The sequence below is a fragment of the Pyrgilauda ruficollis genome, unplaced genomic scaffold (genome assembly GCF_017590135.1).
Source record: "Pyrgilauda ruficollis isolate IOZ18807 unplaced genomic scaffold, ASM1759013v1 scaffold68, whole genome shotgun sequence".
In the NCBI taxonomy this organism is placed as follows: Eukaryota; Metazoa; Chordata; class Aves; order Passeriformes; family Passeridae; genus Pyrgilauda; species Pyrgilauda ruficollis.
In genome coordinates this window covers 84852-112098 of record NW_024528599.1, presented here as the reverse complement: position 1 = coordinate 112098, position 27247 = coordinate 84852, and the positions used below count along the sequence as shown (strand labels likewise).

Sequence of the window (27247 nt, the reverse complement as noted above, 5' to 3'; positions counted from 1 at the left end):
ATCTTTTTCTCATGGTGTACACAGTAAAACAAATTAATTTTTGTCAGCAAGTCAGTTGAAGGTTTAAGTTGTTCAACTGAATTCCAGCCAGTTGTCTCTTCACTTACAATAGATGCTATCAAAAATATGTACTTCCAGAAAGGAACTAATTGAGGGTAATTTTGCTGTGAGATGGTGAAGACTAGCTAAGTGTTGTAGTTAGTTTACTGAATTTAGCTGGCTGAGAAAATTGGATTCTGAGAAAGTTGAATCTGGAGGTATTACAAGTAGGAGAAAATGGGAGGGAAGCTTAACTAAAATTCATCATTATACAAAGAAAACTGCAAATTTAAGAAAGTGTAAATAAGATTGAGAAAGCATTTGTTTCTTTGGAAGAAGCCAGTGAAAGAATTAAGAATTTATCACAGATACAAGGTTAGAATTTCACAACAGAAAGGCTGAACCTGGTAGTAAGTAAATAAGAGTATTTTGCCACAGCATTCTTTGCAGGTTTAAGCTATCTGGTGTGTGAACTTGCAGAATGCCCCATTCAAAAATTTAACTAATTTTCTGTGCCACATTTTCACAGTCTGCAGTGAAACCCTTGACAAAGTTACCATGCAGTATCTGTGTTGACTATTCAGAGGTAACTCAAGATGACAGGGCTGCAACTGGTGCGTGACAGATGTGGCCAAAGACTCTTTCCTTGGTAAAGCCTTGCTGAAGGAGGATAAGGGAAGGAATACTATTAAGCACAAGCAAATTTGGGGCAATAATTTAACAATGGTTTTAACATTTATTGCAAGGTTAAATGATGACAGGACTGTGGGGCATACCTACAGATAGCCAGTCTCAATAGATATTAAATGTTTGAACAATTAATTTGGAAAGAGTAGATAGAATTGTTTTAAATATTTAGACTATCTCAGCTGGTGCAAGTGAGTTTGGCTTCCAGAAATGTAATAATGGGTTTGTTGTTTTAGAAAATCTTTTTATTAAAATATACCTTACAAAATTGCTGAAGAAATGTATTTGTGCTGTTAAGCAAAGTCCTTTTTAAGTGCTTCAAAATTTTCTAAGTCCAAAGATTCAAAACTATTTTGGAGCCCTTTACATGCCGTGGAATCCATCTTGTGATGAGAACATCCACATGTTGAGGACTGAACTGAAGAACATTTTGGATTGAAATTTCAAGAAGGTAAAAATTTTAAGAAAGCCAAACCCTTGTTATGCACTAAAAATAAAAATCAGGAATTGAAATCCCAGTCAATTCAAGAATGTTTGTAAGCATTTTCCAATATATTTAAGACAGTGGAACTGCTGTAAATTCAAAGTATGCCATTATACTTTGGATTTTGAGAGACTGCTGTATATCTCATTCACCTAATTTTTGAGATTGCTGAACCTGTATAGTTTGTTTTGTAGTAGCTCTGAAGCAAGGTAGGACAGGTGCCTCAGTTCTCTAAATATAGGGGCTATGCATTGCAAAAATAAACAATTTGTGTTTTTCCAAGTAAAACATGCCTGTTAAAGGTCAGCATAAGATGGCATGAATTATAGATGAAGTTAAGTTCCCAGAGCAGCACAGCAAGGCTTGCTGCATGGGAGCATGACTTCCGAGGTTTTAGCTGAAATTTTGTTGTGTTGTGAGCCATATAATTACTAAAAAAAAAAAAAAAAAAAAAAAAAAAAAAAAAGACTCAAAAGTGAAAAAGGCTTATTTGATACAGTTGCATGATCTTCATCTGTGTAGCATGTGTTTTAGCTTATTTGGACATTCAAAAAATTTTAAGAAAAATGTAATTGTTTAGATTTTTTTCATTGTGGTGTTGAGATTTCTTGCCATCTGAAATACACAGGGGGACAGGGATGTTGAAAAAATGTGAAGGCATTAGATAAGCTGGAATCTTGTTGAGGCTTGGAGAGATTGTCTGCATTCCAGAAGTACAGAATTTGTTTTTATTTTAGGATGGCACAGATTTATCTTTTATAAATATTACTTTATTCTGGATGGTAATTTTAATTAATGTAAGCATCTCAACTTAACTCAGTGAGGGAAAGTTATGAGAAGGCCCTGCTTTTGTAACTGGTTCTTAGCTTTCTTTCATACCATAGTGGAAAAGAATTCAAGTTATTGTTAAAACCACATATAGACGTTATTGTTAAAACCACATCTAGACTGCAAGAGAATAAAGTGAATAAAGCAATATATAATTTTGAAAAGAAAAACTCAATAACAAGAATATTGGGGTTAAATGAGCTTAAAGCAAGAGAAGGAGTAGAGGTAAATTCCTGAAGGGGACCCTTCTGACCCACTGGTCAGAAGCACCTTCAAAAATTGGAACAAAAATGAAAAAAAAAAGTCTTCCCTTAAAATCAGATGATAGACTCTGATAAAGCAGAGTTTGTAGACAGTAAGTGCAGCTGCTTGCAGAACAGGCAGGGGCTCCATTGTCTGCAGGAATGTTGGGAGTAGGGGGAACAGGGTGTGTGGAGGGGAGCGGTTGGTGTCTGTGAAGATCCCAGGCAAGATCTCTGCCTGACTGGGGTTTGAACAAACAGGCCTTGGATACTGCAGAAGATAAAACTGTTCAAGACAGTTGAACAGGAATATTTTAAAACAAATCAGCCCAGCTGATTTGCAAGTTCTCATCTTTGAATATTTCTTGAAAGTGTCATAGCTGTGCCACTGAGACTGAGCACCCCATGTCCTTCACCCATTTCTCTCCTGAGCCAGAAAAGGAAAGGGGAGGAAGGCACAGCCTCAGGCAAGTTCTGTCTGCAGCCGCTGTCCTGCCCAGAAGTTCCTGAGCTCTTGCCAGCCCTCCAAGCTGCCTTACCTGCTCCTGGCAGTGTGAACACTTGCAGTTGGTGATCCCCAATCATTGTCCCTCTGCTCCTTGAAGGAACCAGGCTGCTGCTGTGGCTGACCTGCAAATGCTCATGGTACCTTCTGCTGCTTTTGGAGGTGGTGGTCCACAGCATGACCAGCTCTGCTCCTCCAGTGTCAGCCTGTCCATTGTGTGCCCAGCTGTGCTGCTTGGTTACTGCTGCATGAACAAACCAAAATTTCACCTGAAAAATTGCTCTTGTATTCATTCCACTTCCAAGGCAAAGGCAGTGGCAAGAGAGGCATCAAATGTGCAAATTCATTACCACCTTACTGATCTTGCTAGTGAACCACAGAGGAGAAGCAATCCTCTCTGTCTGTGGGCATTCCATACTCCATGGAAAGATTCCTGCCTGCCCAGCCTAAGGGGAAAGTACCTCTAGGTTGTTATTTTTTCTCACCTAACATTTCTGCAGTTAGTTATTGCTTTACATGGAGATGAAGTGTGTGTGTGTGTGTAGGAGCAAAAACAACGTGGTGGACAGAAATAAATCTATGCACTCCACGAAGCTGCGAAGTCTCTGCTGTGCCTGTGGAAACGAATTCACCCCGCAACATGATGTGTGCTGTGAACAAGATGGAAAGATGGCTTAAATCCTTGAAGGGCAACCCACACTAGTTCCTTTGCAGGAGTGTGAAAATGGTCTATTTGCATGAGCTTCTCAGTTGGTGGGCTACAGCCTTTCGCTGCAAAATGCTGCACCTTCGATCTGTTACCTTAGTGATGCTTGTACTTCTAAATCTAGCAGCTGCAGTTCCCAATATAGCCTACGGATTGCTTGTCCACGTGATGTCGCCTTGTCTCCTGGCTTTCCTGTGTGTTTAACAACCTCCCCGAAGTGTCTGCGTGTTTGCAGAGGAAAACTGGAGGAGGGGAAGAATAAAAAAAAAATGGGACAAGGGTGCTGCATGTTAAGTGCAGACCTGTGCCTACCTGCATATGTCCTGCATATACCTACCTGTGCCACATCCCGAATGAAGGGTTGGGGCGGGTTGGACTAGCTTATAAAAGCCAATACTTTACAAATTCTCCCTAGAAAAACAGGCTTGAATGGCACTGGTTTGATAAGTTAGTTTGTGGATGTTACAGCTCTTTATTTCATTATGAAGACAAGGACTTTCTTAGGAGCTGTTAAGCCTCTGTGTAGGTGTATGTAAGTGTTTAATATGCAGCACCAAACTGATCCGAGTGCTGCACTGCTAAATGGTGTGATAGTGCTTGATGAATGAATCTGCTGGGGGGTAGCGTACAGACGTGACATTCATCAACGTCTGCTGCTGGAGAAACTTAACACAGGGAGAGCAGATCACGTTAAGAGGCTTGGAGTGAAGAAAATGGGAATAATTTAGAATTTCATTTGTGAAATCCCTTTCACAATTAAGGAGGGTTTATGCTGAATGTAGCATTATCCTATTGCAGGTCTCCTGTTTCCTGGGGGAATTTAACTATAGAGATGAGACAAGGAGGTGTTCTCTAGAAGCATTCAGTCATGGAATTATATTAAATCATCAGACTGCCAAAAAGCTTTTTAGCGTCATGCTAAATTATAATTAGAGGTGATTAAGAAGCTTAAACATGTCACAGGCTGAAGAAAAAGTTATGCTAAAAGTAGGAATGGCAGCCCAGACAAATTCCTGATTTTAAAATTCATACTAGAATGGATACCAGTTGTCCAGTCAGAAATTTTTATTAAAATAAGAGGTAGACGTGCAGCTGCAGCTGTTTTTTAGAATGAAGAGCTTTCTATAATGGCGATGGTAGGCAATTAGCATTGCAAAACTATGGGGAATGAGACATGGAAGAACACTTAGGAGATTGTTTCAAATGTCAGTTATATGAAATGTGTGTAAAAGTGTTTTTCTTTTTCTAGAGACTTAATACCTATAGTTGCTGCTCTGGAGTATAATCAGTGGTTTACAAAGCTGTCCTCCAAGGATCTGAAATTAGTAAGTAATAAATTGAAACAATGTATCTGCTTCTATCAGGCTGTGTTGTGTTTTAAAGGATGCTGTTTCATTGTTTTAAAGGGAAATATTTTTGGCAAGTACAACTGGGCAATCTATTGCCAGGTTTTTTTTTTTTTCCTGGAATCATAACAGGAAAATATAAACTGTTGGATAGTCAGTCAGCACCATAAAAACACTGCTGAGAGTCAGGTCTTGTCAAAATTTCAAATAATATAGTTCAAAAACTTCGTTGGGTGATAGTAGTAGCCCATAAAACTTCATTAGGCATTCCTGACTCCCCCAGACAATATTATGTGACTGACTGGAAAGTAACTTCAAAGCAGCCAGAAATCTTAGTTGCTTTTTGGAGGTGAAGAGAAAAGGCCAAGATTCTGGGGATTTTTTCTTGCATGAAGCACTTTTTTTTTTCTGTGTAATTTTCATTGCAACTTGATGATTTTCTCTCCAGTTTTCCAAAACACTGATGTGTGGCACCGGTATTTTTCCGTATCAGTTTTCATTGCTAAAAAAAAAAGGAGGGCATGTCTAAACAAGTTGGACTACTGAAAAAAGGGCCAAGAAAAGCAGTAATTCAGTGACAATTTAAACATATCAAAATATGCTATTTTTCCTAAAGTTTATAGTCACAGGTGGAGTTAGTGGTTTGCCTGAGAAATTGCTTTCATGCTTGCCTCCAGAAGCTTTTATCTTTAAAAATTAATGTTAAATTTCCTCTTGTTTAAATTGACACCATTTTATTGATCTGTAAAGCTCTCATTATATTCCTAAGCTATCATTTCCAATGAAAATTCAGTAGGAGCTTATGTGATTCTTGGCAAAAGAGTAGGCAAAAATCTTCTTTCCTGCTGGGAGATCTCTCTCAAAGTTATGCATGGAATGAAGGTGGTGGTATTTTTAGTGCTGTTGTAGTTTGCTGTTAAAATCAACATTGTTAAAAGGTACAATGCAATTAATCAGTTTCTGCTTCAGTGAAATGAGGTAGTTTGCTTAGTTAGAAGACTGGCTGGTGTAGTTTGCTTAGAACTAAATCTGGCCCTGTTATCTATCTAAGATATATTTATGTGAATATTTCAGGGTTTTTTCTTAGCAGCTTTCCTGTGGAAAACAAATAAACATAGTCAGTCTAGAAGATGCATCAGTTACTTAAAAAAACCCAACCTCTTACCTTCCACACATTCAGTTTTTAAGTCAAAAATTAGGAAAATGTAGATTGTTGGACAGTAAATCCATGCCATAAGAATGGCATGACTGCCAAGGGTCACTATGAGGTCAGACATACCCAGAGGCCATCGAGTGCATTGTTTCACGAGTCCCACTCTGACATTGTGTTTGATACACAGCACCCACAGTGGTTTTACAGTACAGGCATGAAACTTTCCACTTGCAGTCACAGTCCTGTAGAAAGATTGTGATAATATTCTGAATTATTAAAACATGGATGGTAAAGAAAGTATTGGGAAGATGGCTGAGTAGACAGTCTTCACCAAAAATTGTCAACCTTTACTGTATAAAGGATTAATAAGATTTTACATGTGTGGCAGAGGAGATTTATTTTGTTTAGAGCAGATATATTTTTTTTTGGACATTCAATTAGCTTAAAGGTAAAAAAACCCCAAACCCTGAAAAATATACAAACTAGAAAATGTCAGACGGTCCTTAGAGACAAAGATACCCCGGGTATGAATGTCACATTGTTGTCTTTAAAAGCAGGTAACAGAATAGTTTCAGCACTTCATGCTGATGACTGAAATTCAGCTTTGGATATCACATGAATGCTGGTTAGTGTGAGCTGTGGGGGGAAAAAGAAAAGTCAAATCCAGAAACCAAATAAAAGTTTCTCATAAAAGGTGATGAGGTACAGAGTTCATTGCATGGATTTTGAATGATTATGGTTGTATCTCTCTAGCTGAATGAGCAGAGCAAACAAACTCTTTTGTTGTCATGTTTTGTTCATGGCACTTGCAAATATCCATGCAATTTCTAGAATTCAACCACAGTAAGAACATGAGATGGGATTTGCTACTGCATAGGCTGCAAGAATTCATACTCAAATATACTGGCCCTTAACCACTAGTCCTTGGGAGTCTTTGGAGGACCTCTCTAGCTAGGGTACTTTTTCTCCTGAGGTTTTTTTGGGATTTTTTTTTTTTGTTTGTTTGCCTTCTGACATATTTTTTTGTGTTTAGTTGTCATTCCTAGTCAGGCTTTATTCTCCTTTGCACTAGTTACCACTTTTTTCTGCAGGAGTAGCATGCATATGAATAAGATTTCTTTTAAAATTGAGTGAGAGTTTTTCCTGAACCATATGATTTATGTTGTTTTCACTGTCATTATAAAAATTCTGCCTCTTTTGGGTAGGCAGCCTGGTTCATTAGTAACTTGCTTTTAGTCTGCCTCCTGCTTCTCTTAAGTCTTTTCCAGAAGTCTTCTGTTCACTCTCTTGAATGTTTCTGGTATTTTTACTTCCTATTTATGTATAACAAGAAGATGGCTGTGGCCTGGATCCCATTACGATGTACAGCTTAACTTGATAACTGTCTGTTGTGTGTTTGTGTTCTTTAACTCTGTTCTGTCTTTTCTGTGGCAGTCCACTGATCTCTGTGAGCAGATACTGCGAGTGGTGAGTAGGTCCAGTCGCTTGGAAGAGCTGGTATTAGAGAATGCTGGGCTTAGAACGTAAGTAATTCCTTCACAATGTTGCTTTAGATGTGCTTACTCCCACTAAAAGGGATGTGTGGTGTATGTTAACCAGAATAAGCATTAAAAAAGCTGTGCTCAATGTCTGCCTAGTTCTGAGGAGCCCCTAGTCTCAAGCTTTTTATCAGGTTTTCCAGAGGGTGTGTATGTCCAGGAAACCCTGGTGTTAAACTGGTGTTTTTTAGGATTCTGCCTGTAGAGTTAGGCTAAGAGGAGCAAAGTGATTGAAAGAGAGCATAAACCTTAAACTGCCTCTTACTGGTCCTCTCCCAAATATGGGTCCAATAGAAGTATCAGCACCTTTTTATAATTTAAAAAACAGTTGTTTAGGTTTTGTTAAAAAAAGCATACTCTGCCATCTTGCATAACACGTTGTTGTTTCATTTCCAAATGAGCTGATGTTATCTTAATGTGGGTTGCTGTCTGCTCAAATATAACAGGACTTCTACATTAACAACTCTTTTGAAGAAAGTAGATCAGTAAGTTTAATGGCTTGCCATGGACTTAGAAAGAAGATACAATAAAATAAGCTGTATAATTAAATCCTTGCATATGTTTTAAACACAGTAAGATGTAGTTACTAGGTGTTTGCTTTTTTTCCCCCTTCACAGGAAATAGAAGCAAAGTTCAAGTTACTTCCAGCCGTGCTAGTTTATACTTGTAGTGCTTGTTTTAATGTTAGGGTAGGTCCAAGACAACATAGACAAGATAAACTTTAGAGCTAATGAATTTGTTTTTAAAATTAAAAAAGCAGTGTAAAGGTGGGAGAAGCAGAATACTATGCAGAATTACAAATAAAGGGAAATGAGCACAGGGGAGATATTTGGTGTGCCTTACATTATCTCCTCTTCCATTGTTGGAGTCTTTTTCTCCTTTTTAAAGTGCACTTTGCATTGAAATGCCTGTAAAAGAAAATTGCCTACATGACACAAAAAATTTGAGGTTGAGTTTGGAATAATACGGAACTTTCTGATCACTAGTGCACTGCCTTTAATAGCTGTCATTCAAACATAAGCCCCTGGTTTTAATCTCCATTTTCTTCCAGTATGTGCCATGAAATCTAGTGTTAATCATTAATATTAAAGGATATGATGAATACCTTTGCACATTGCCTACCTTAATTTATCACAGTTGGATTAACTGCTTTCAGTTTTAATAGGACCTGACAGATAATCAATGTGTGACTTTGGTTTTCACGTTTCCATCTACATGCAGAGTGTTTGGCATTGTGCCTCGGTGTGTATCTGTTCTGATCAACACTATCTGTTTTTGCCAAGGATGCATTTGTCAGTTTTGCCATTTTTCATATCTGTTTGCTAGGAGATCCTGTTGTTGCTGGCTATCTTCCTTCCTGTGGCTTACAGACCAGTCATTTTTAATGAGCTGTGATAGAATGCCAAACCAGGGTTAAGCAAGAGCTACCAAGAGTAAAGCTGTAAAAAATAACCTGAGCAGCTGCAAGAGCATATTTTTTCCTGCAGCAGAGTCAGTTTAAGATAACTCTGTTCTTTTCTATCTCCAGCCACTCATTTCTGTGATTTGGTTTGGGCCACAGCCTCATAAACACTTGTCATCCTCCGAAATGATGAAACAGCAAACTGCTGTGCAGTAGCAGTAAGAAAGACCCAGAACTAGGGAAGTGTGAACTTCCTGTTGGGAAAAACAGGATGTCAAATTAAAGTCCCTGCCTGATAAGATTTTAAGATTTGTGCTTTCCAGTTTAGATGCTCTTGGAAATTTTATTCCCATTGCTATTGCTTTAACTACGCATAAAGGATGCAGTTTAGATAGCATTGGAAGGCTTCAGTGCATATAGCAATCACTAATGGTTGGGTAAGTGTTTTAATTAACATACGTGATTTCCAGACTTCAGGGAGAGCAGAGTAATTCAGGCTGGCCCAAAAAAATGAGCTTGAAAAGAGTGTTAATTTCTGAGTTATTTTAGAGGAATGAGACAGTATGTGATAACCAAAGTACTGATTTCTGAGTGGGGAGCTCAGCCTGTTGATTAGGCTGGGCTTTGGTGTCCACCAGGCTTTGAAGCTTGGTCTGACAGGCACAGGCTGTGTATGGTGGGAGCTGCCTTTGGCCTGCACTGTTGGAGATGCTATCCAAGGACTTGGATATTAGGAAAAGGTTCTTCGTCCAGAGGGTGGTTGGGTGCTGAAACAGGCTCCCCAGGGCACTGGTCATGGCCCCAACCCTGCCAGAGCTCAGGGAGCATCTGGACAACAATTTCAAGCACATGTTGGGGTTGTTGGGGTGTCCTGTGCAGGGCCAGGAGTTGGACTCAATTCTTGGGAGTTCCTTCCAGCTCAGGATATTCTGTGATTTTCATGGAACTGCAGGACAGACTTCTCAGTCTGCAAAGGCCTGTTTGCAGGAGCTGGTGCAAGTGGTTTATTTGTTGAACTTCCATGCTCTCTGAAAGCTGGCAGGCAGACTGTCCTTGCCTCCTTTCACACTGTCCTGTGCAGCCCTGTTCCACAGGGAGTGGCCAGCTGCCACATGGGGAGCAACAGAAGTGCCTGTTGCTGGCCTCTGAGGGCCTAGAGGGCCTTTGACAGTCATGTAGAGTCTTATCTACACTGTCCTTAGACCTAACAGTGTTGCTTCCTCCCACACATTCTCTTCTTTTCTATTTCAGGGATGATTTTCTGTTTCAGGGATGTTCTAGACCGACCTCAAGGAATTGTAGTGTTTGTTTGTCTGAGATTGGTAGTTTTGTTTGTCTGAGATTGGTAGTATTATTTCCCTTGATGAAATATCTTTAGTCTGTCATGTGTATAGTTAAATTGAATCTTTTTGGGGCTTTACCTCCAAGTCTGAATAAGCCTGTTTCAGCCAAGCTTGGCTGTGTAATGCATACAGAGCAAGCTCAATGCTTTATAGAAAGTTTCAGACTTACACCACATGCTCTGTTCCTAAGTGTGCAGCCAAAGGAAGTAACAAATTTTATGACTTGAAACAAATAGTGAACAAAGGAGGAGATGTTCCCTTTATGACTTGAAACAAATAGTGAACAAAGGAGGAGAAGAGATGTTCCCCCATGAGCAGAGCCAGGGTGCCTCTGTTTATGGCAGAGGCTGCACAGGGAGTGCGTTATTTGTTGTATTATTTTTTCCAAAATGAGCCTTGGAGCCCTGTGAGCCCAATATAGATAATCCAGTGCTTTCTGGTGGAAGTTGCTTTGCTGTGCCTTTGCTGAGTAGTTCACACACACTCTAGTTGTCCAAAACACTCTGGTAATCCTGCCTATATTGTTGGCAAAAGCTGAAGCAGAGTTCGTAAACAAGCCTGGAGGTATAGGCAAAGTATTGTAATGACAAGAATCTGTTAGGGATAAAGGAAGAGGAGGAAACTCCTCAGGAGGAAAGGGTTTGTTGCTTTTTAATTCAAAACCTCATTTTTCTTGGCTGGACATAAGGAGCTTGATTCAGATGCCTAAGGGCAGGCATCTAGCACCATTTAAAATGTTGGAAGATTTCCAGAGTGTTGGCAAATGTCACTGAGGACCTACAGGAGATCTGTAGTCTTCTGCAACAGCAGCTGGTAACAAAGCAGGAGACCCTGGGGCCTGTCAGGTGGCAAGGTTTCAAATCCAGAAGTTCTTTTTGTTGAGTGTTTGTATTCACATGCTGCTTGTATTTTAGGAAGAGAATATGTTTTTCCTAAAGGCAGCCCTTCATCTTGCATCTGCAGTGCTGGAACCAGTTCTAGCCCCAGAAGGACATAGGGTTTCAAAGTAACTAAACTTCCCTGGAGCATCCCCGTACTCCAATAAACTTTGCAACTTCAGATAACCAAAAGCTATTGAGGCCATTGCTGTTCATTCCCCTTTCTTTTCCAAATACTAGAAGAGGATGCTGCCTCCACTGTGGTTCTCAACACAGAGTTTGGTGGTAGGCAGGATCTGTTCCAAGGAAAGAGGGCAGTGTTAATTAGCATTTTGGTAGTTCTCCATCACTGGCCTACAGGAGGAGAAATAAAGTATTTCAAGACAGAAAGAAGGAGTTTAAAGATATCGTTTTGCTTTCTTGGTGTCTCACTTAAGTGAAGTAAGAACACTGAGGTTACAACCTCACTTTATTAAAAGTCCACAGTAGGTCTAGTCCCTTATCACATCATAACTTCTCTGCAGGTACGAGAACAGGTTTGAGGATTTGTCTTAGAGCTGATAAGACACCAGCCTTCTGATTTCATGCAAGGAATGTGTCTCCACCAGAGTGTGACAGTGTGGTGTGCAACAAAACCCAAGCTAGCTTTCAGCTTAGTGCTGTGGGTGGTGGCAGTCCAGCTGCAGCCAAGCACTTTCAGGTGGGGCAGTGCTCCCTTGCCTCTAATGTGGCTTTGGAGCAGAGGTCATGCTACTACATCTACCTGCCATAGTTGGTTAAAGTTGCTTCAAAGCTCTCTGTGCTGCCTGGCCTGGCTGTTGTCAGCATTACAGAGCTGATACTCTGCATCTCTTCTGGATCCATTGCTGAGACTGTGATCAGCCAGTCATGCCCTTTGATGCTTCTCACTGTAAAAAGAAGCAAAGGACAGCTCATCAGTGTGCTGCTGCTCTTTGAGAGAGCTATTCCTGCTGTTTTATTAGGTTAGAAATACTTCTGGATATGCTGCAAAGCCCATCTGTTTGAGTGACTATTGGCAGAAAGCTGCTGCAAGTGAGCAGGATGGCTTGTGAGTGAAGGAGGAGGGGATGGTGTGCAAGTTGATGTGAATCTCCAAATCCTGTGGCGTGCAGAGAGGTGGAAGATGTGGTGAAGTTTTGAGTTATTCTGTGTAACTCCTGTTTTATACCTTCAGATCTCTGTGAAAGGCACTATAGGCTTTGATTGTATACTCTTCAGTCTCTTAGGTCACAGAATGAATAAATAACGAAGTAACTCCCCATGAAAGATAGCAAATTAGTAGATAAGCATTGTTTAGAACCATGAGGAATCAGTTAGTGCTCTGCACTAGCAAAGGCCACTTGTATCTAGTAATCCCTTGATGCTTTTAAGCCTTTGTATGTGCTGTTGGCAGAGGAGATAACAGGATTCCTTCTCCCTCTCTTTTTTTTGTTGCAGGGATTTTGCACAGAAACTAGCCAGTGCCCTCGCCCATAATCCCAACTCAGGACTCCATACGATCAACCTTGCTAGCAATCCACTTGAAGATAGAGGTACTGTAAAATTTACATTCTTCCATTTCTATAAACATAACAGGAGGATTGTTGCTGCTCCATTCAGCTTGATCTGAAGAATAGGTTATTGTCTTGTGCATAATGCTACTGTAAATTTCTGTTGTTCACAAATGACTGAGAATTGCCCTTCTTTTTGACTTACGCGTATCCATTGGTGTGTTGAGAAATATTTAAATGTTTTAAACTAACCCAGGATTTTAAAGGAAGATAGAACATAGTGATTGTTTAGGACTAGATGGTAAAAAGAACCCCTCTAGTTTTTAAGAGGTGTGCATTTTTCAAAGCAGTGTAGTCAGCTGAAAGATGAAGCACAAGGCAGCTTTGTGTCTTGGATTGCATTTTTCTGATGGTTTTGTGTTTTTATTTCAGCTGTAATGCCATATTTCTTTTCAGTATGAAAATTACCCCTTTTTCTCAGCTCTGTGGTGGCCTTGCCCTGTTGTGAGGTCTTGGTGATGTTCAATAATACTGGCATAACTGGCATTCCTATGGAGCAAAATGCTGTTGACTCCACAAGATGGAAAATCAAGCTGAACAGCTCAGCTTTTCTCAGACTAGGCACCCTTAGGCATGATTTCAGTACATATCAAGTCATTCCTCTCCCTTGTCTACTCTTTTTTCACCCAAGAGGCATTTATTTTTAAAATAAGGTTACATTCTTTCAGTCTGGAGTTGACCCTTCAGCGCTGCCCATGTGAGATTTCCATTTGCTTCACTTAATGCATTTCAGGCACACAGTGTTCTGGGATCAGACTATCTTGTGCTCCTGTTGGGCCAGAAGAAAAATATGAATTTTACACAGTGAACCTTTTATTGTTTTGTTTGGTTTGTTTGGGGGAAATTTTCTATTCTCTTTGCTGTCATGATTCAAAATAGGAAAGCTGTTCATTCTAATTACAACCTGATGGACTCAGAATGTTGTTAGCACAGAATTTTTTAGGTGCCCCTTCTTTCTTGCTCAGTGAGGAGAAAAATAGCTGGGAAGGGGTTTTTTTCCTTTTTTCCCTTTCTATATCTGTATCACTGTTCTTTTGACTAGAAGCAAGTATGATAATGTTTTTGTTTTTAACCTGTTCTGAGTAGTTTTTTATTTGAAATTGTTCATATGAATTGCTTTAACTCTTCTGATTACATCTTGCCTGCTGATTATTGCTTGTCCTCGTTAAGAATTCTCATCACATGAAAGCCAGTGCTTCACTGAAGAATTTTATTGTTACAATGTGCCGCAGGCCTTCTGCATTTTACAGAAATTTCTGTTGTAAGGTGGAAAAAAGTCTGCTACATTGTTGATTCTGCTTTTGAAGAAGTATATTTAGGTTGTGTTATTTGAAAGGTTTTTTTTTTTTTTTCCTAAGGAACTCATTTTTATCCTGGAAGCAAAACAATTGACTGAACGTTGGGTACTCTACAGTGAAGGGGATCTTTTTTTCGTTTTTTAAGCATATCCATGGGGCACTTTCTTTGCAACAAACCTATAGATTCAAGCCATTCAGCAGTGTCCACATATAAAACAAAAATGGAATGCAGGAACTACAACTTGGAGAAATTAGTAGGGTTTTTTCATTATCTCAACCTCTCCTATCAAATATGCAATTAAGATTTGACCTTTTCATTAGAGTGAGATAGGTTATAGAGTACTTAGAAATTAATTATAATTGTAATGTGCAAATACTGCAACTTGTCAGTTCAAGAAGATTCCCTGGGTGCAAGGTGGATTTGACTTTGGTAAACTGGAGCGGTAGGAAGGATTTCACAAATTAAAGTGGAGATTAATATAAACAGATGGATTTTGGAAAATACCTTTTGAAAAATCACTTGCAGGAACTGGAACTAGATTATTTTGCAGTTATAAGGGAAACCACAGAGTTGTTTGTTTTCTGGAGAAGAACATATTGGACCCTGTATGAACACAAACATGCAGTAAGCTGTTATATATTGCTGAGTACCAATAACTGAAGGCATGCTATTATTACATACTAATGCAACTGTCTGTATTCCAACAGCATGGGAAGTGGTTTTAGTTTACCTAAAGCATAGGACCTGTCTTCAGTTCAAATACAGTGCAGTATTTATATGCAGTGACTTTTTAACTGAGACCAGTCTCTTAATTTGTGTTTGGCTGTCCTTTATGGTACTGTCAATATTTGTGAGACTAACACCTGGAAATTTTGCTATCAATCTTGTCTGTAAAAATCTAGCCACACTGAAGTGGTGGCGGTTTTGCTTTTGGCTCTACTAGGATCAGTATTTAATCTCGTATTTTGTTAAAAATAATGCAAAACAAACATACTGAAGCCTAGTAGTACTCAAATTCCAAACTGTGTGCCTGGATGCAGCTAACTCCATTTCTGGCATGTGAACTCTTATCTCTGTTATGCCATTAGCAAAAATGAGTGACCTAAAGGGTGTTCAAGGACCAGAGTAACCAGAAGCAGTTTTTCTTTTCTGCACTTGATTCCTGTATCTTATAAATATAGCTTAACCCCTGTTCTAGTAAGATGTGAAAATTGTTCAGCTTGGCTAGAATGATAATTAGTCTGCTGATTGTTAGCTAAATACAAAAATGGAGAGGTAAAACTATCTGCTTCATGTCTTGGTTAGAATGCTGAACAGCAAAAATTACATTAGTGATAGTGATTGTCCTTATAGAGCTAGGGAAGAAAATCCTGTTAGTATGACTTGACTCATTCTTGCTGAAAATTGGTGAAGGTATATGGTTACCACTGTGCTTTACAATAAATGATTCCAAGGTCTCATGGGTCTAATGCTTCAGCAATATAAATTAAAAAGTGTGTATTGTTTTGAGCTGCATGGGTGTTGCACTCAATGCTTTTACAGAGAGCATTAAAAAGAACCTACCACAGTATCTGCAAGGTGGCTGGCTCCTTCATTATGAATGATAAGTAAGACAGAATCAAATCAGAGTAAACATAGGTATGTGACCTACAGTTTCACAGACTGTTTCATGTCTGTGTATGTGGAAAGGGTATCAGCTTTTTAATTTACTATGTTTTCAAGCAAGTAAAAGGTTTTACCCTCTTTCTCTGTGCCCTTTTCTCTCCAAAGGAATTGCTGTAGACAACGGTATTTTACACCTCAGGTTAAGCCTGGAATTTCTATGTTGATTTATTCCTCTAATAAATATTTCACAGCTTAGTTGCATTGTTATTTAGCATGTGCCCTCTTAATCAAATTTCAATCTTTTGCTTAAAATGGAGCATTAAATTTGTGGAGTGGGGAACTTGGACGCACTGTGTAAAGGCTTTAATGAAAAGTACCTTCTTATGGTTTTCTTCTTTTGTTGAATTTGTGCTGAGGTAGTCCAGTCTCAGCATCTTAATAGGTTTTTATTGTTTAGGATTGCAAGCACTTGTGGCATTTCCAAGCCTGTGTCCTGGCTGCTGTAAGGGAATTAAGTGGTCACTATGACTTGGGAAAGGTTTCAGGTTCTTAGGGTTTGCTTCAGAAAAAGAGGGTGATGTTAGCTAATGTGGGTGCCTTTCTTGCCTTGACAGCCCTTCCTTTTAAAAGAAAATATAAATAGTTTGAAGTTTTGTGTGAGACAGCGTTGTTGGGTTTTAGTTCATGCTTAGATTTTTTAATTTAGTTTTTTTTCCGAAACATAAAACTTCCAGATTTTCCAAGTGCTGACTGCTTGTAATAGCTTCACTTTGACTCCTTCCCAAAAGTGTGTGTGTATTATAAAGTTTTTAAACTAATTAGGGAAGATTACTGATGGTTAAAAACAAAGTTTCCTATCTGTTCAGTGGTTGGCAAAGCAGGGATCTTGATTACATCAGTAAAAGGTTCATGAAATGACAGAGCCCATCTGCACCCTGAGTGCAGTTCCTCTTCAAGTGTCACTGGTGCAGTTTGCCCCTGCTGAGATTCACTGGCAAAACCTGAGGTCACAGACCTCATCTGAAAACATGTTTTGTCTTTGCTCCCCCAACAGGTGTGTCATCTTTGAGCATCCAGTTTGCCAAACTTCCAAAGGGACTGAAGCATTTAAATTTATCTAAAACCTCCTTGTCACCTAAAGGTAGGTTTTATAAATATGCCTCTTTTTCTCTTCTAAAACTTTCAGACTTACATACAGAAAATACGTTTTCTTAACATATTATAAAATGATGAATTTTATTAATTATTTACATGTATTTTCTCAGCACTGCAGCTGCTTTTTTTGCAGTTCTGGGTTGCTGAGCCCTGGGCTGGGTTCTGAGTGCTCTCCAGCACTTTGATAAACTCAGACTCGCTTCTCTAAGGGTTAAGTTTGAACCTGTATTAAAGGAAGACTGAAATTAGGATTGACATGAGAGATATGTTTCATATCCACTTCAGAAAAATGTCTGAAGCAAAAATGTGTAGGGAAATTTCTAAATGTTTTGTACACAGTTATTTTATGAAATCAAGCATTGTGACAGTAGTTGGTGAGTGACTTGCTCTGACTAAAGACTTCTTTGTTTTATAATTTACAAATTTCTGACTTGGTATTGTAATTGAAATGGTTTTATATTTTAAAAGCGATCACAGCAGTGAAACAGAAGCCAGAAGATTTGAGGATTTTTTACATTTTTGTTTTACAAATAATAGGAGCAGTGACCTCTTACACAGATGGCACAAACCAGGGTCTCCTGTATAGGTAATGGATGTTAAAAATAGAAAAACCACACTGACATTAGTGGTGCTTTTTTGTAGATTTGATGACCTGGAAAAGATGAACTGAGTTAACAGTATGAAGGACATCAGTTGATAACAGATAAAAACCATGCCCTTTTATCCTGTTTATAATTGCTCAGTGAAGTGCAGATACTGTATTCTCCTTAGCTTCAAGGATTGACCTGGGGCAATATGGGTGGGATAAAGGACTTTTTGTTATTATGAGTGCCTATGGCTCTTATTATGCTTAAGTAAACAGTAAATCCTAACGTGAATTTATTCAATAATGATTTTCACTAAAAATACTTATATTAAACTCTGGGGTTGTTGTTTTCTACTGCTAACTCAATTTTTGGTGAGAGTTGGTTAAGAATCTTGACTAATGTAACATGTACTCTTGAAATAAGATACTGGTGAATTTAACAGAAATTTATGCAGTTCTGGTATGTTCATTCATTCTCTACTTTTCTTCATGTGAGCTGAATTATTTCAGCAAGTGATTGTGAAGTTTGAGTCTAGAGAACATTCTAACAACATTTCCTTCTTCATAAAGAATAAATGCCAGCTTGATGAAGTTCACCCACACATCTCTTGTCAGTGAAAGTGAATTCTGGGGTTATTAAAAGAATCTGAAGGTTTTAACATCCCTTTTAAAGATGATCTTTAAGCAAAAACTGAAAATATCTTCCAGTATGTCTAATACTGATGACCTTCAGATTAACATGTTACCATTAATGTTGTCCCATGGAAGCTCCTCAGTATTTCTTAAAAAGAGTATATGCCATGTCTTAAAATGGGAGTTCTTACAACCCTCAGGACCTGAAGCAAATCAGGCTGCTACAAAGCTGTCAGTTCCTCTCTGACCTAAGAAAACAGTAATGATTTGGTTTTAACTTGGGAGGCTATTTTTGAACTTGGAATACTTTCTGTGGAGAAAGTCTAAAACAGTCCCTGGATCTTGGATTCAGTAGACTCCAAAGTATATGAATTTTTTTCCTCCAACGTTTTTTTTCTTTTTTTTTTCTTTTTTTTTTTCTTTTTTTTTTTTTTTTTAATTTAAGCTTTTCGTAAATTCAGATCAAAACTTCACAGGTTTTGACCTTATTTTAAAAGTGCTTTCTGTTTGAGATAAGTTTCCAAGATTGACAGGTGGAGTTCAGGTGGCAACTTCCCAGCTGATCTTTCTTCAAATATTGTATCTCGAAATTCCTGAGAGCTATTAAGAGTCTAAGCCTCCTGAGAGTGGTAAAAGAGCATAAAACATTGTCTGCAAATGAAAGTGAGATTACTGTTAGAGTATAGCATGAGGTAGTGTGAAGTTCAAACATAAATTTATTGATTCGAAGATTCTGGTTAAATGGAAAATTCTAGTATACTCATTCAAAGATAATGCTTGCTTTTCTGAGTCCAAGCCAGAGGCAAATTAGAAAAATCCCTCATTCACATTGTTTGCCTTCACTGATGTGGCTGATTTTGAGCACTTGGCCCTTTTTAAGCATGAAACAAGCAGCAATATTATGAAGTTTGATAGCTCCTCTTCTCCCTCAAACTCAGATACTGTTTCTGAATTCCCAGAATTGGTTCTTGGTTGTACATGCTGAATTGCTGGTAGTTGAACCCAGCTGGAACCCCAGCTGATAACTAGGTACCATCGAGCAACCAGGACAAAATTGCATTTGCTCCTTCTCCTTGGTGTTGCTTGCAAACGTTGTTGAGAAGGCTCACTAAAGTGAATCTGAAGTTGTAACGTCAAATATTTAAACTGAACTTTGAGATCTTTGAAAATTTCAAAAAGTATTAGTTTGCAGTTTACCTTTAGCAACAGGGTGTTCATTCAACAACACCATCTCAAGTGAAAAGAAAAATGGCACTAAGCAGATATGATTTGAGACTTGACAAAGGTGTTGCTGTGCTTTGGTACTCTCCAGTTTCAAAAGCCTCCTGAAACCAGGAGCCATACTACTAATATGGGAGACTTTCTTAATATTTGAAAGCTCAGAAAATTAAAGCATTGACATAGGTATTTTTGTCTTCAGTAGCTTGCTATCTGTTTCTTCCGCATCCTTGCTGGCAAATTGTTTCATAAGTTTTTAAGTGAAGACTGGATGTGTTTCATCCATTGAATGCCCATCCAATTTCACTGACCACCTGTGAGAAATCACTGAATGTTGTGTAGTAGATCACTTGCCTTCTGTATAGCTTTGGCCAGGCACTTGGAAAAAAACTGCTGCATCAACTAAAGGACACAGTGATGCTTATACATGTAAGAAGCACATGCATGTAGTGCTTGAAAGGCAGCAAAGACCATCTACAATAAATTGGTAAGTTGATGATAAGCTGCAGAGCCCTCAGATGAAAGTTAGATTTGAAGGAATCAGAAATAGCCATGTCCTAATTTGTATTTTGAAAAGCTGAAAAGTATCAATGGAATAAAGTCCTGATTGGTTTGTTCCTTATGTGAGCTTTTTAATTTTAATGTGAAAAATGTGTGTTCTGATAAGCAACTGAGAGTCTTTATGCATCTCTTGGTACTTTCAATTAACTATTTTTATGAAATTACAGGCAAATACATGAACTGAAATATTTTTAATTTCTAGGTCTCAGTTGCTTTTGAGGTTCCAGCAATTATAATTGTTAATGTACTTGGTCTTCCACAGATGCTTACATCTACTTCCACAGATAGTTTTATCTAAATATAATTGTTTGTAGGAAGACACTGTCTTAACATTATGGAATAAACTGTGTTTTTAAAATCTGTTTGAAAATGGATCTGGCTACATCCTGGATCTGGGATGGATAACACACTGTGGCTCCATCAGGGAAGTTGGGAGAGCGTGGGCCAGGTGGAATTGGGCATGCTGTGCCAGGGAAAGGTCTCATATCTGCCTGGTGATCTGTATTCCTCAGCTGCAGTACAGTGATGGCAACTGGAGGTCATTAAACATTTGTGCGTGTCTGTGTTCACTGAAATTGTGCGCTTGCAGGCTCTGGGCCAGTTTTGTGTGGAGCTGGCTCAGCTGAGTTGTGACCTCTCTTTTGGCAGGGGTGAACAGCCTTTCCCAGTCACTGAGTGCCAACTCGCTGATCGCCAGCACGCTCATCTATCTCGACCTCTCAGGGAACGCGCTCCGCGGAGATGATCTCTCAGTAAGCGCTTTCCTCTCACCGGGGAGATAATGAATGCGTGTGTTAATTCACGGTTGAGAGAAAGGCAAAATCCTTTTGGTTTAGGTCCTTTTTGGGCTTTACTTCTGTACAGTTTTAGTAGGGATAGAAAATCACAGTTTTATTTCTGCTCCTTGGTATAAACTCAGAGAACTGCCCCACACAACTAAAAAAAAAATCCACATAATTTTAGTTCATGCCTTTAGTCTTTGGCTTCTGCTGATACATGAGAAAAGTGCAAGGATACCACTTTTTTCAGTGGACTTACTATTCTCTTTGAGTTTGTTTGAAAGTGACAAAATGCAATTAAAAAGCTCTCATCATCTTTTTAATGATAAGAGTATCACAGATTTTTCCTTGGAAGGTTGGACGGAAATGATTTCTTTTGATTTGTAAATAATTAATTTCTGTTTTTCAATATTTTTGTTTCTATAAATAAATTTGTGCACCTCCTTGACGTGTGCTGTTGGAACCCATGATTCTTTGAAGAATGTAATTATTTTTTAAACTCTTTTGTTCAGTTTATCAATTGCCATGAAGGTGGAGCTCTATTTCCTCCATAATGAAATCCATTTACTTTTCAGTTTGTATATATTCACTTTTTGACTGTTATATTTGCATTTCTCTTTCACATCAAAAGTTACGTGCATGTAACTGTCAGGTTTTGAATTCTAAGTATTGAACATCTAGGAGATGCAAAACTACGGTCAATCAGTCTCATCATTTAAAGTGCAGTCAGATATGACTTTATGGCTTTTTCACGAATCTTACTTGCAGCTTAATCAGCATATTCAGAGAACTAGCCTTTTCAGACATGAGGTGAAAGGGTCAGTGGGACAACAGGGTTTTAAAGGTAGCAAATAAATAGTTAAATGTAAGTATAGACACACAGTGAGTTACTTTGAGAGAATAACATAGGAAATAATGTAAAAACAAAAGGTAAAATAAAATGTAGCAAATAAATCTTTGGCAGGCAGTGTTTAAAAAACCTAAGGTCTACCTAGAATATTTTAAGAGATAAATGTGGAAAGTGGGGCTTTTCTTAGCCTGTCAGAGGGATGGTTCAAAGGTAAAGATTATTAATATTCAGGTGTCTTAATCTGTGGAATCAGTTTTCTAACAGGAGCAAGGAAATCCTGTTATTTAGCAATTAAAATAAACCCTAGGAAAGCGCGGAAATTTTGAAAGTGAGGACCTCTCTTGCATTGTAGTTATAGGGGCTAAATGACCTAATTTTTTGGGAAGATAGATCTATTTTAGAAATGTTAAGTGTGCAGTGTTTGGCTGGATTTCATGTGGAGCTGAGCTTTCCACTTTTCTCTGAATTAGGTCACACTTTTATCTTTCTGTGTTGCTCTCTGAGACTAAAAAGAGCCCAAAATGAAACAGTGTATAGTAAGAAGTTTTACATATTCTAACATTTACATGAGATGTTCTAGACAGTACTGAAGCCATCAATATTAAAATCTTGTTACAGGTTCTATATTCTCCCTTAAACCTGTGATGTGCAGCTGATATTAAGAACTAACATGAACTTCAGGTGCAAATTAGTTGCTTCCCTCATGCTTAAAGGGACTGGCTTTAACTTACAAACCAATTAGCCTTTCTGAAATGTAATAGCAATCTGAATGACACCACAAATCATTGTTTAATTATCATCTTAATTAATTATCATCTGCTGCAAAAGTTAAATGCAGTAGCTCAAGACCTGTGCTTTAAGAGAAATGTTGGGGAAGTGTAGTCTGAGCTCCATTTTCCCACTATTAAAAAAAAAAGAAAAAAAAAAGCCTACAAAAGTGGAAAGGACACATCACCTATCAAGGACTGTCAAGCAAGTTTTTTGGTTTATTTGGAGTATTTTTAATGGCACTTCCTTGCAAGAAGAAAGAGACAGCTTTTGGCATATTTTCCTGCCAGAAAAAAAAAAAAAAAAAAAGAAAGCCTACAAAAATAAAACAGGTTGGATTGATTAGGTGAAGCTTCAGGTGATTTTATAGTAAAAGCTAAAAATGCAATGACAGGTAGTGATCCAGTAACAGTTGTCATAATATAAAAATTAACATCTGTAATTCTTTCTGTCTAATAATTATAGAGCCTGTACAATTTTTTGGCCCAGCCGAATGCCCTTGTTCACCTGGATTTGTCCAACACGGAGTGTGCACTAGATATGGTAAAGACCATTTTTGTTGCTGTTTCAATACCAAGGAAACATTCCCCACCTTCTATCCCGAGGTACTTTTTTGGGTTAATATCAAGTAAAGTGATTTGCCTTTATTTTGAACCAGGTGTGTGGAGCCCTCCTTCGTGGGTGTCTTCAGCACTTAGCTGTCCTTAGCCTCTCAAGGACTCTGTTTTCTCACAGGTACAATTTAAATGTCATTACTCTAAACTCCTGCAGTATTTTGGTTTGTAATTTTTTGCACTTATGTAGCACCTTTCTTAAGAATAAATCTAAGACTTTTTTTTTTTTTTTTTTACAAAGCCTTAGCTTAGTGCTCGATGAAGTAGGTACTACTTATTCTGAGCAAAATATTTTCTTCTCTTTCCTAATGGTCTGTAAAGTAAGCTACTTTGTCTAATAAGTGTTTGTGTGATACTGTTGCAGCAGAAAGTCTGTATATATCTTATGTCTCTAAAGGGCAAAGCATCACACTTTGAAGTCTGGCTGACTTGATTCCTCTTTATATATAATTTTTAAAGTTTGTATTTTTCATGATTTGATGATGGTTATAAATGCTTATTTTCCTGTTTTGTCTTCTTCTGGGAGGAACTCCCTTTGAAAGTCTTTGAGATTGAACATTTACTTTTTAGAGTACTTGCATTGTAGGAAATATTAGGTTCCATTTTCTTCAGATTGAAGTCTTGGGTCCGTATCAGAGATGACACCTAATTGATGCCAAGGTATTCTAGCATGGAGTAATTATTATTAGTGGTGAAAAAGCAATTTCAGGGTTTTTTTCATGTCCTGTTTGATCTTCTGCTTGTGAGATTAAGTATGTATTAACCAGATCTAAATGATCATTCTTTGTAGTTCACCAAACAGGAGGTAGATAGTAATGTCTTCTGTGCAGCAGTGCAGTTTTGAGGATTGTTTGTTGAATCAACATTTTGATGACATTATAATTCTAAGCTAATTGAAAGCCACTGATTACAGAATTGCCAAAGGCAGAGCAATTAAACTGTAAAAGATCATTACATTTCTGATGGCTTGCGTTCACTATTTATTGGAATGAGGAGTGTCTAAATGCTATTTCTTAATGAATTTGTTTACTTACAGAAAAGGAAAAGAAGTCCCTCCCTCCTTCAAACAGTTTTTCAGCAGCTCACTTGCTTTGATGCAGATTAACCTTTCAGGAACTAAACTCCCTCCTGAGCCTCTAAAGTAAGAATTTAATTTCATTTTCTCCTGTGCCTAAAACCTAGTTTGCATTTTTGTTATATGAGTGCCTCATATTTAAAAGGAAGGGGAAAGAATTTTGCTTTCTTCTTTTTTTTCCCCATTGTACATTATTGATATTAAAAGAATGAGTTTTGTGATGGTCACACATTCATAAAATGTTCTTTCCATCTCACAGTTGAGGCTATTAATATCTTTTGCTCTGGGAATGTCACAGTTGTTTAGCTTCTGTCAGCTTTTTTTTGGGATGTATTTCTTTCTGTGTGGCTTATGAACAAAACTGCTCCACAGTGAAATAGGATTATAGGCTTGTGTGAGCACTGTTCCTTTGGGACTGCATTATTGCAACAGCCATAATGAAACACAACCTGTTGCAGTGTTTGGGAGGAGAAACCTATTGCACAGAGCTATGTCCTCCTTTCAAGGGAGGAGACAATGGCAGCTGTTTCCAGGAGTGCTAAGTGAAATGAGTCTTTTTGTTGTATGTCACCCAACCTGTGGCTAACAGGTTCTGCAGGCTGAGGAAAATTGTGAAGCCCTGTCACCCTTCTTTTGATGTATCTGGATTCGAACTGTGTTGAAATTTTCAGATATGAAATATAAAAGTTCCATGAAATGTAAAAGTGTTTTAAAGTCAAGATAGGCCTAGATAGATAAGCCTAGTCTAGATAGGCTGTTCTGTAATTCTGGGAGAATATTGATGTTATTTGGCTTAATTAAAGAAAGGGCTCTTTTCAAAGTGTCATCTTCCTAACTAATATGTGTTAAAATACACATAAACTTATCCGTAGCAGACACCTGGACACACATTCACTACCTATTTTGCAATCTTAATGTGGATGTAGGTGCACGGATGTATCCTTGTATGGTTGGGAGCCTGCCTTCTGAGGGGAATGGGGAGTATCTAATGCACAGGAGTTGGTGGCAAAATTGGAGATGTGGGATACAAAGAATAGTTAGTGAGATTGGGATGGAAAGCTTTTGATACACTCTGGGGGAAGCTAAGGGAGGGAAGAGTGACAAGTGCAACAGCAGAAAGCGTAGTGTACTTAGTTTTGGAGTATTTTTTCTTAAGGCAATTCAGTATTGAAGAGGGCAGTGCAATATCACAGAGTCACAGAATGGGTCACGTTGGGAGGGACCACGGTGGGTCATTTGGTCCAACCTCCCTGCTCAAGTAGGGTCATCCTACAGCACATAGCACAGGATTGCATCCAGATAGTTCTTGAGTATCTCCAGTGGGGAAGACTCCCCAGGATCTCTGGGCAGCCTGTTCCTGTGCATGGTCACCTGCACAGTAAAGAATTTCTTCTTCATGTTCAGGTGGAACTTTCTGTCCCTCAGTTTTTGCCTGTGGCTTCTTGTCGTGTTGCTTGGCACCTCCAAGAAGAGCCTGATGGTTAAGTCAGATGCACTGGGTTGAAATCCATATTCAACTGCAGGAGCCATTTTAGCTCTGGTCTTTCACTTTGTTTTATGTGATGCTCTTGGTTGTTGTTGTACTTGCTCAGATTTTGCCAGTATTAGGAAGGTGTGGTACAGATGTGTTTTCAAAGAGAAGGTGATTTTTTGAAACACAGTTGATTCTGATCAATTTAGAGCTATTGATCCTATGGTGGAGGGCAGCAGGGAAGAAAAACAAGGTTGGATGTGACTGCTAGAGAAGACAGTATTGGTTTGACAGGAAAAAGAGAATACTGTGGGACATGGAATATATCCCCAGAGATTAGGAAAGGTGAGAAGCACCAAACTTTAAGGTTCATTAAGGTTCTCTTCCTGTCATGTTGAGAATCTCTTATGGTATGAGGAATTTGAGCAGGTGAGTGCTGTACAGTTGTCTGCGCTCATGAAAGATATTATTATATTAATTTATCCCAAAAACTTGGGACCATTTCCCTGACAGCTGGGCAGCAAATGGTGTCTTTGTAGTCCTTTTCAGTCAAAATAAGCATTAGCAAAAAAACTGCTTCTGGTAACGTTTAAGATAATCTGGCTCAATTTGACTGAATTGGGTTGGAAGGAGTTATTTGCCTGAATGGTGTTGGTGGAAGTAAAGAGGCACAGTGATGGGAAGCATAGGATGAGCTGAGAGCAGAAAACTCTTCCACTCACTCAGAAAGCTCCAGGGAGGGGCATCTTTGCAAAGTCCAGCTGGACGTGAATAGTCTCAGAGTGTCCATGCCGCTCTCAGCTGTCTGGTGTGTTGGTCTGGACTGCTTTTGTTCTGGGGACAGCATTCACCTCTGCCTAGGAGATAGGACAGAAGCTGTTAGTACTTTTTGGTAATTTCTGTGATGTTCTCTGACCTAAATTTTTCATTCAGTTTGAGCTGAGTGTGTCACAACACTACAGAAGTCTTTGATCTGCAGGACACCTTGCTTTCCTCTCAAACCCTACATGGCTTGACTAATCCACTTCAAAAATGTCCTGTGGTAGTTAATCTGGTGTTAAAAGGACTGAGGATGTGTATTGTGAGACAGCTGCTTAGCCTTTTGTCCTTAACTGCAAGAATTACAAACCTTCTCCAGAACCATCAAAATCACAGTGTTGGTTAAACATAAGAAGATAGAAATGCTTTTTTTCAGGCAGGAAATTGTCATTACCAAGCCTGCAAGAACACATGAGAGATGGCTCCAGGAAGAAAAAATTTAAAAACTGTGATATATCATAGTAGTACTTTCCTGGCATCATTCATCAGCATATGCCAAAAAGCTTTTTGAGCTGGAGCTGTCCAGTGAAAAAAGAGAAGTTTCTGGTTTGTGTCCATGAACCAGAGGCCACCAAGTTGAATGTGAGATTCAAGATCAATCCTGCCTAGAGAAAAAAGAAATAAATAAAATGCAGATACTTGACATCCTGAGTTCCAAATTCCCCTAATTGTTATTTGATTGCTTTATAGGCTTCCTTTAGCTCTACAGTTGTGGTATGTTTAATTGCATGTGCTAACTCAGTGAGTTTAAAGATATTGGTTAATCAGTGCCATCTGTGAAGGACATGTACATGCTTGAACAGTGTAAATCAAACCTTTCAGGAAGTAGGTTTGCTGATAAAGCTGTACTGTGAGGATGCCATGTGGTGGGTGGAGAGAGAGGGTATACCTTGTACATAGGTAATATAGTTGATGTTCCATTTGCAGCTCACTCTTTTTTTCACCATTTTTTAACACAGGCAGTTTGTACTCTTGTCCTTGTTGAAGTGTAAGTTGGCATTTTTGTTGAATTTTACAGACATTGCCAAAAACTGTATTTTGATCTGTCAGTGCTGTAACAAGACAAGTTTCTGATATGCTTCTCATGCAAAT

At 38.5% G+C, this 27247-nt stretch overlaps 1 protein-coding gene across 3 annotated transcripts in view; it reads left to right on the top strand.

Moving 5' to 3' along the window:
- CARMIL1 (capping protein regulator and myosin 1 linker 1) overlaps positions 1-27247 on the top strand; it is a 188666-nt gene that overhangs the window by 86953 nt on the left and 74466 nt on the right. For all 3 annotated transcript variants that reach the window (XM_041484813.1, XM_041484812.1, XM_041484810.1), the window contains exons 9-16: positions 4741-4816; positions 7425-7513; positions 12610-12704; positions 16681-16767; positions 20428-20531; positions 22642-22719; positions 22835-22911; positions 23827-23931. In XM_041484813.1, coding sequence (XP_041340747.1) covers positions 4741-4816; positions 7425-7513; positions 12610-12704; positions 16681-16767; positions 20428-20531; positions 22642-22719; positions 22835-22911; positions 23827-23931 — 711 coding nt within the window. The remainder of the gene's footprint in view (positions 1-4740; positions 4817-7424; positions 7514-12609; positions 12705-16680; positions 16768-20427; positions 20532-22641; positions 22720-22834; positions 22912-23826; positions 23932-27247) is intronic.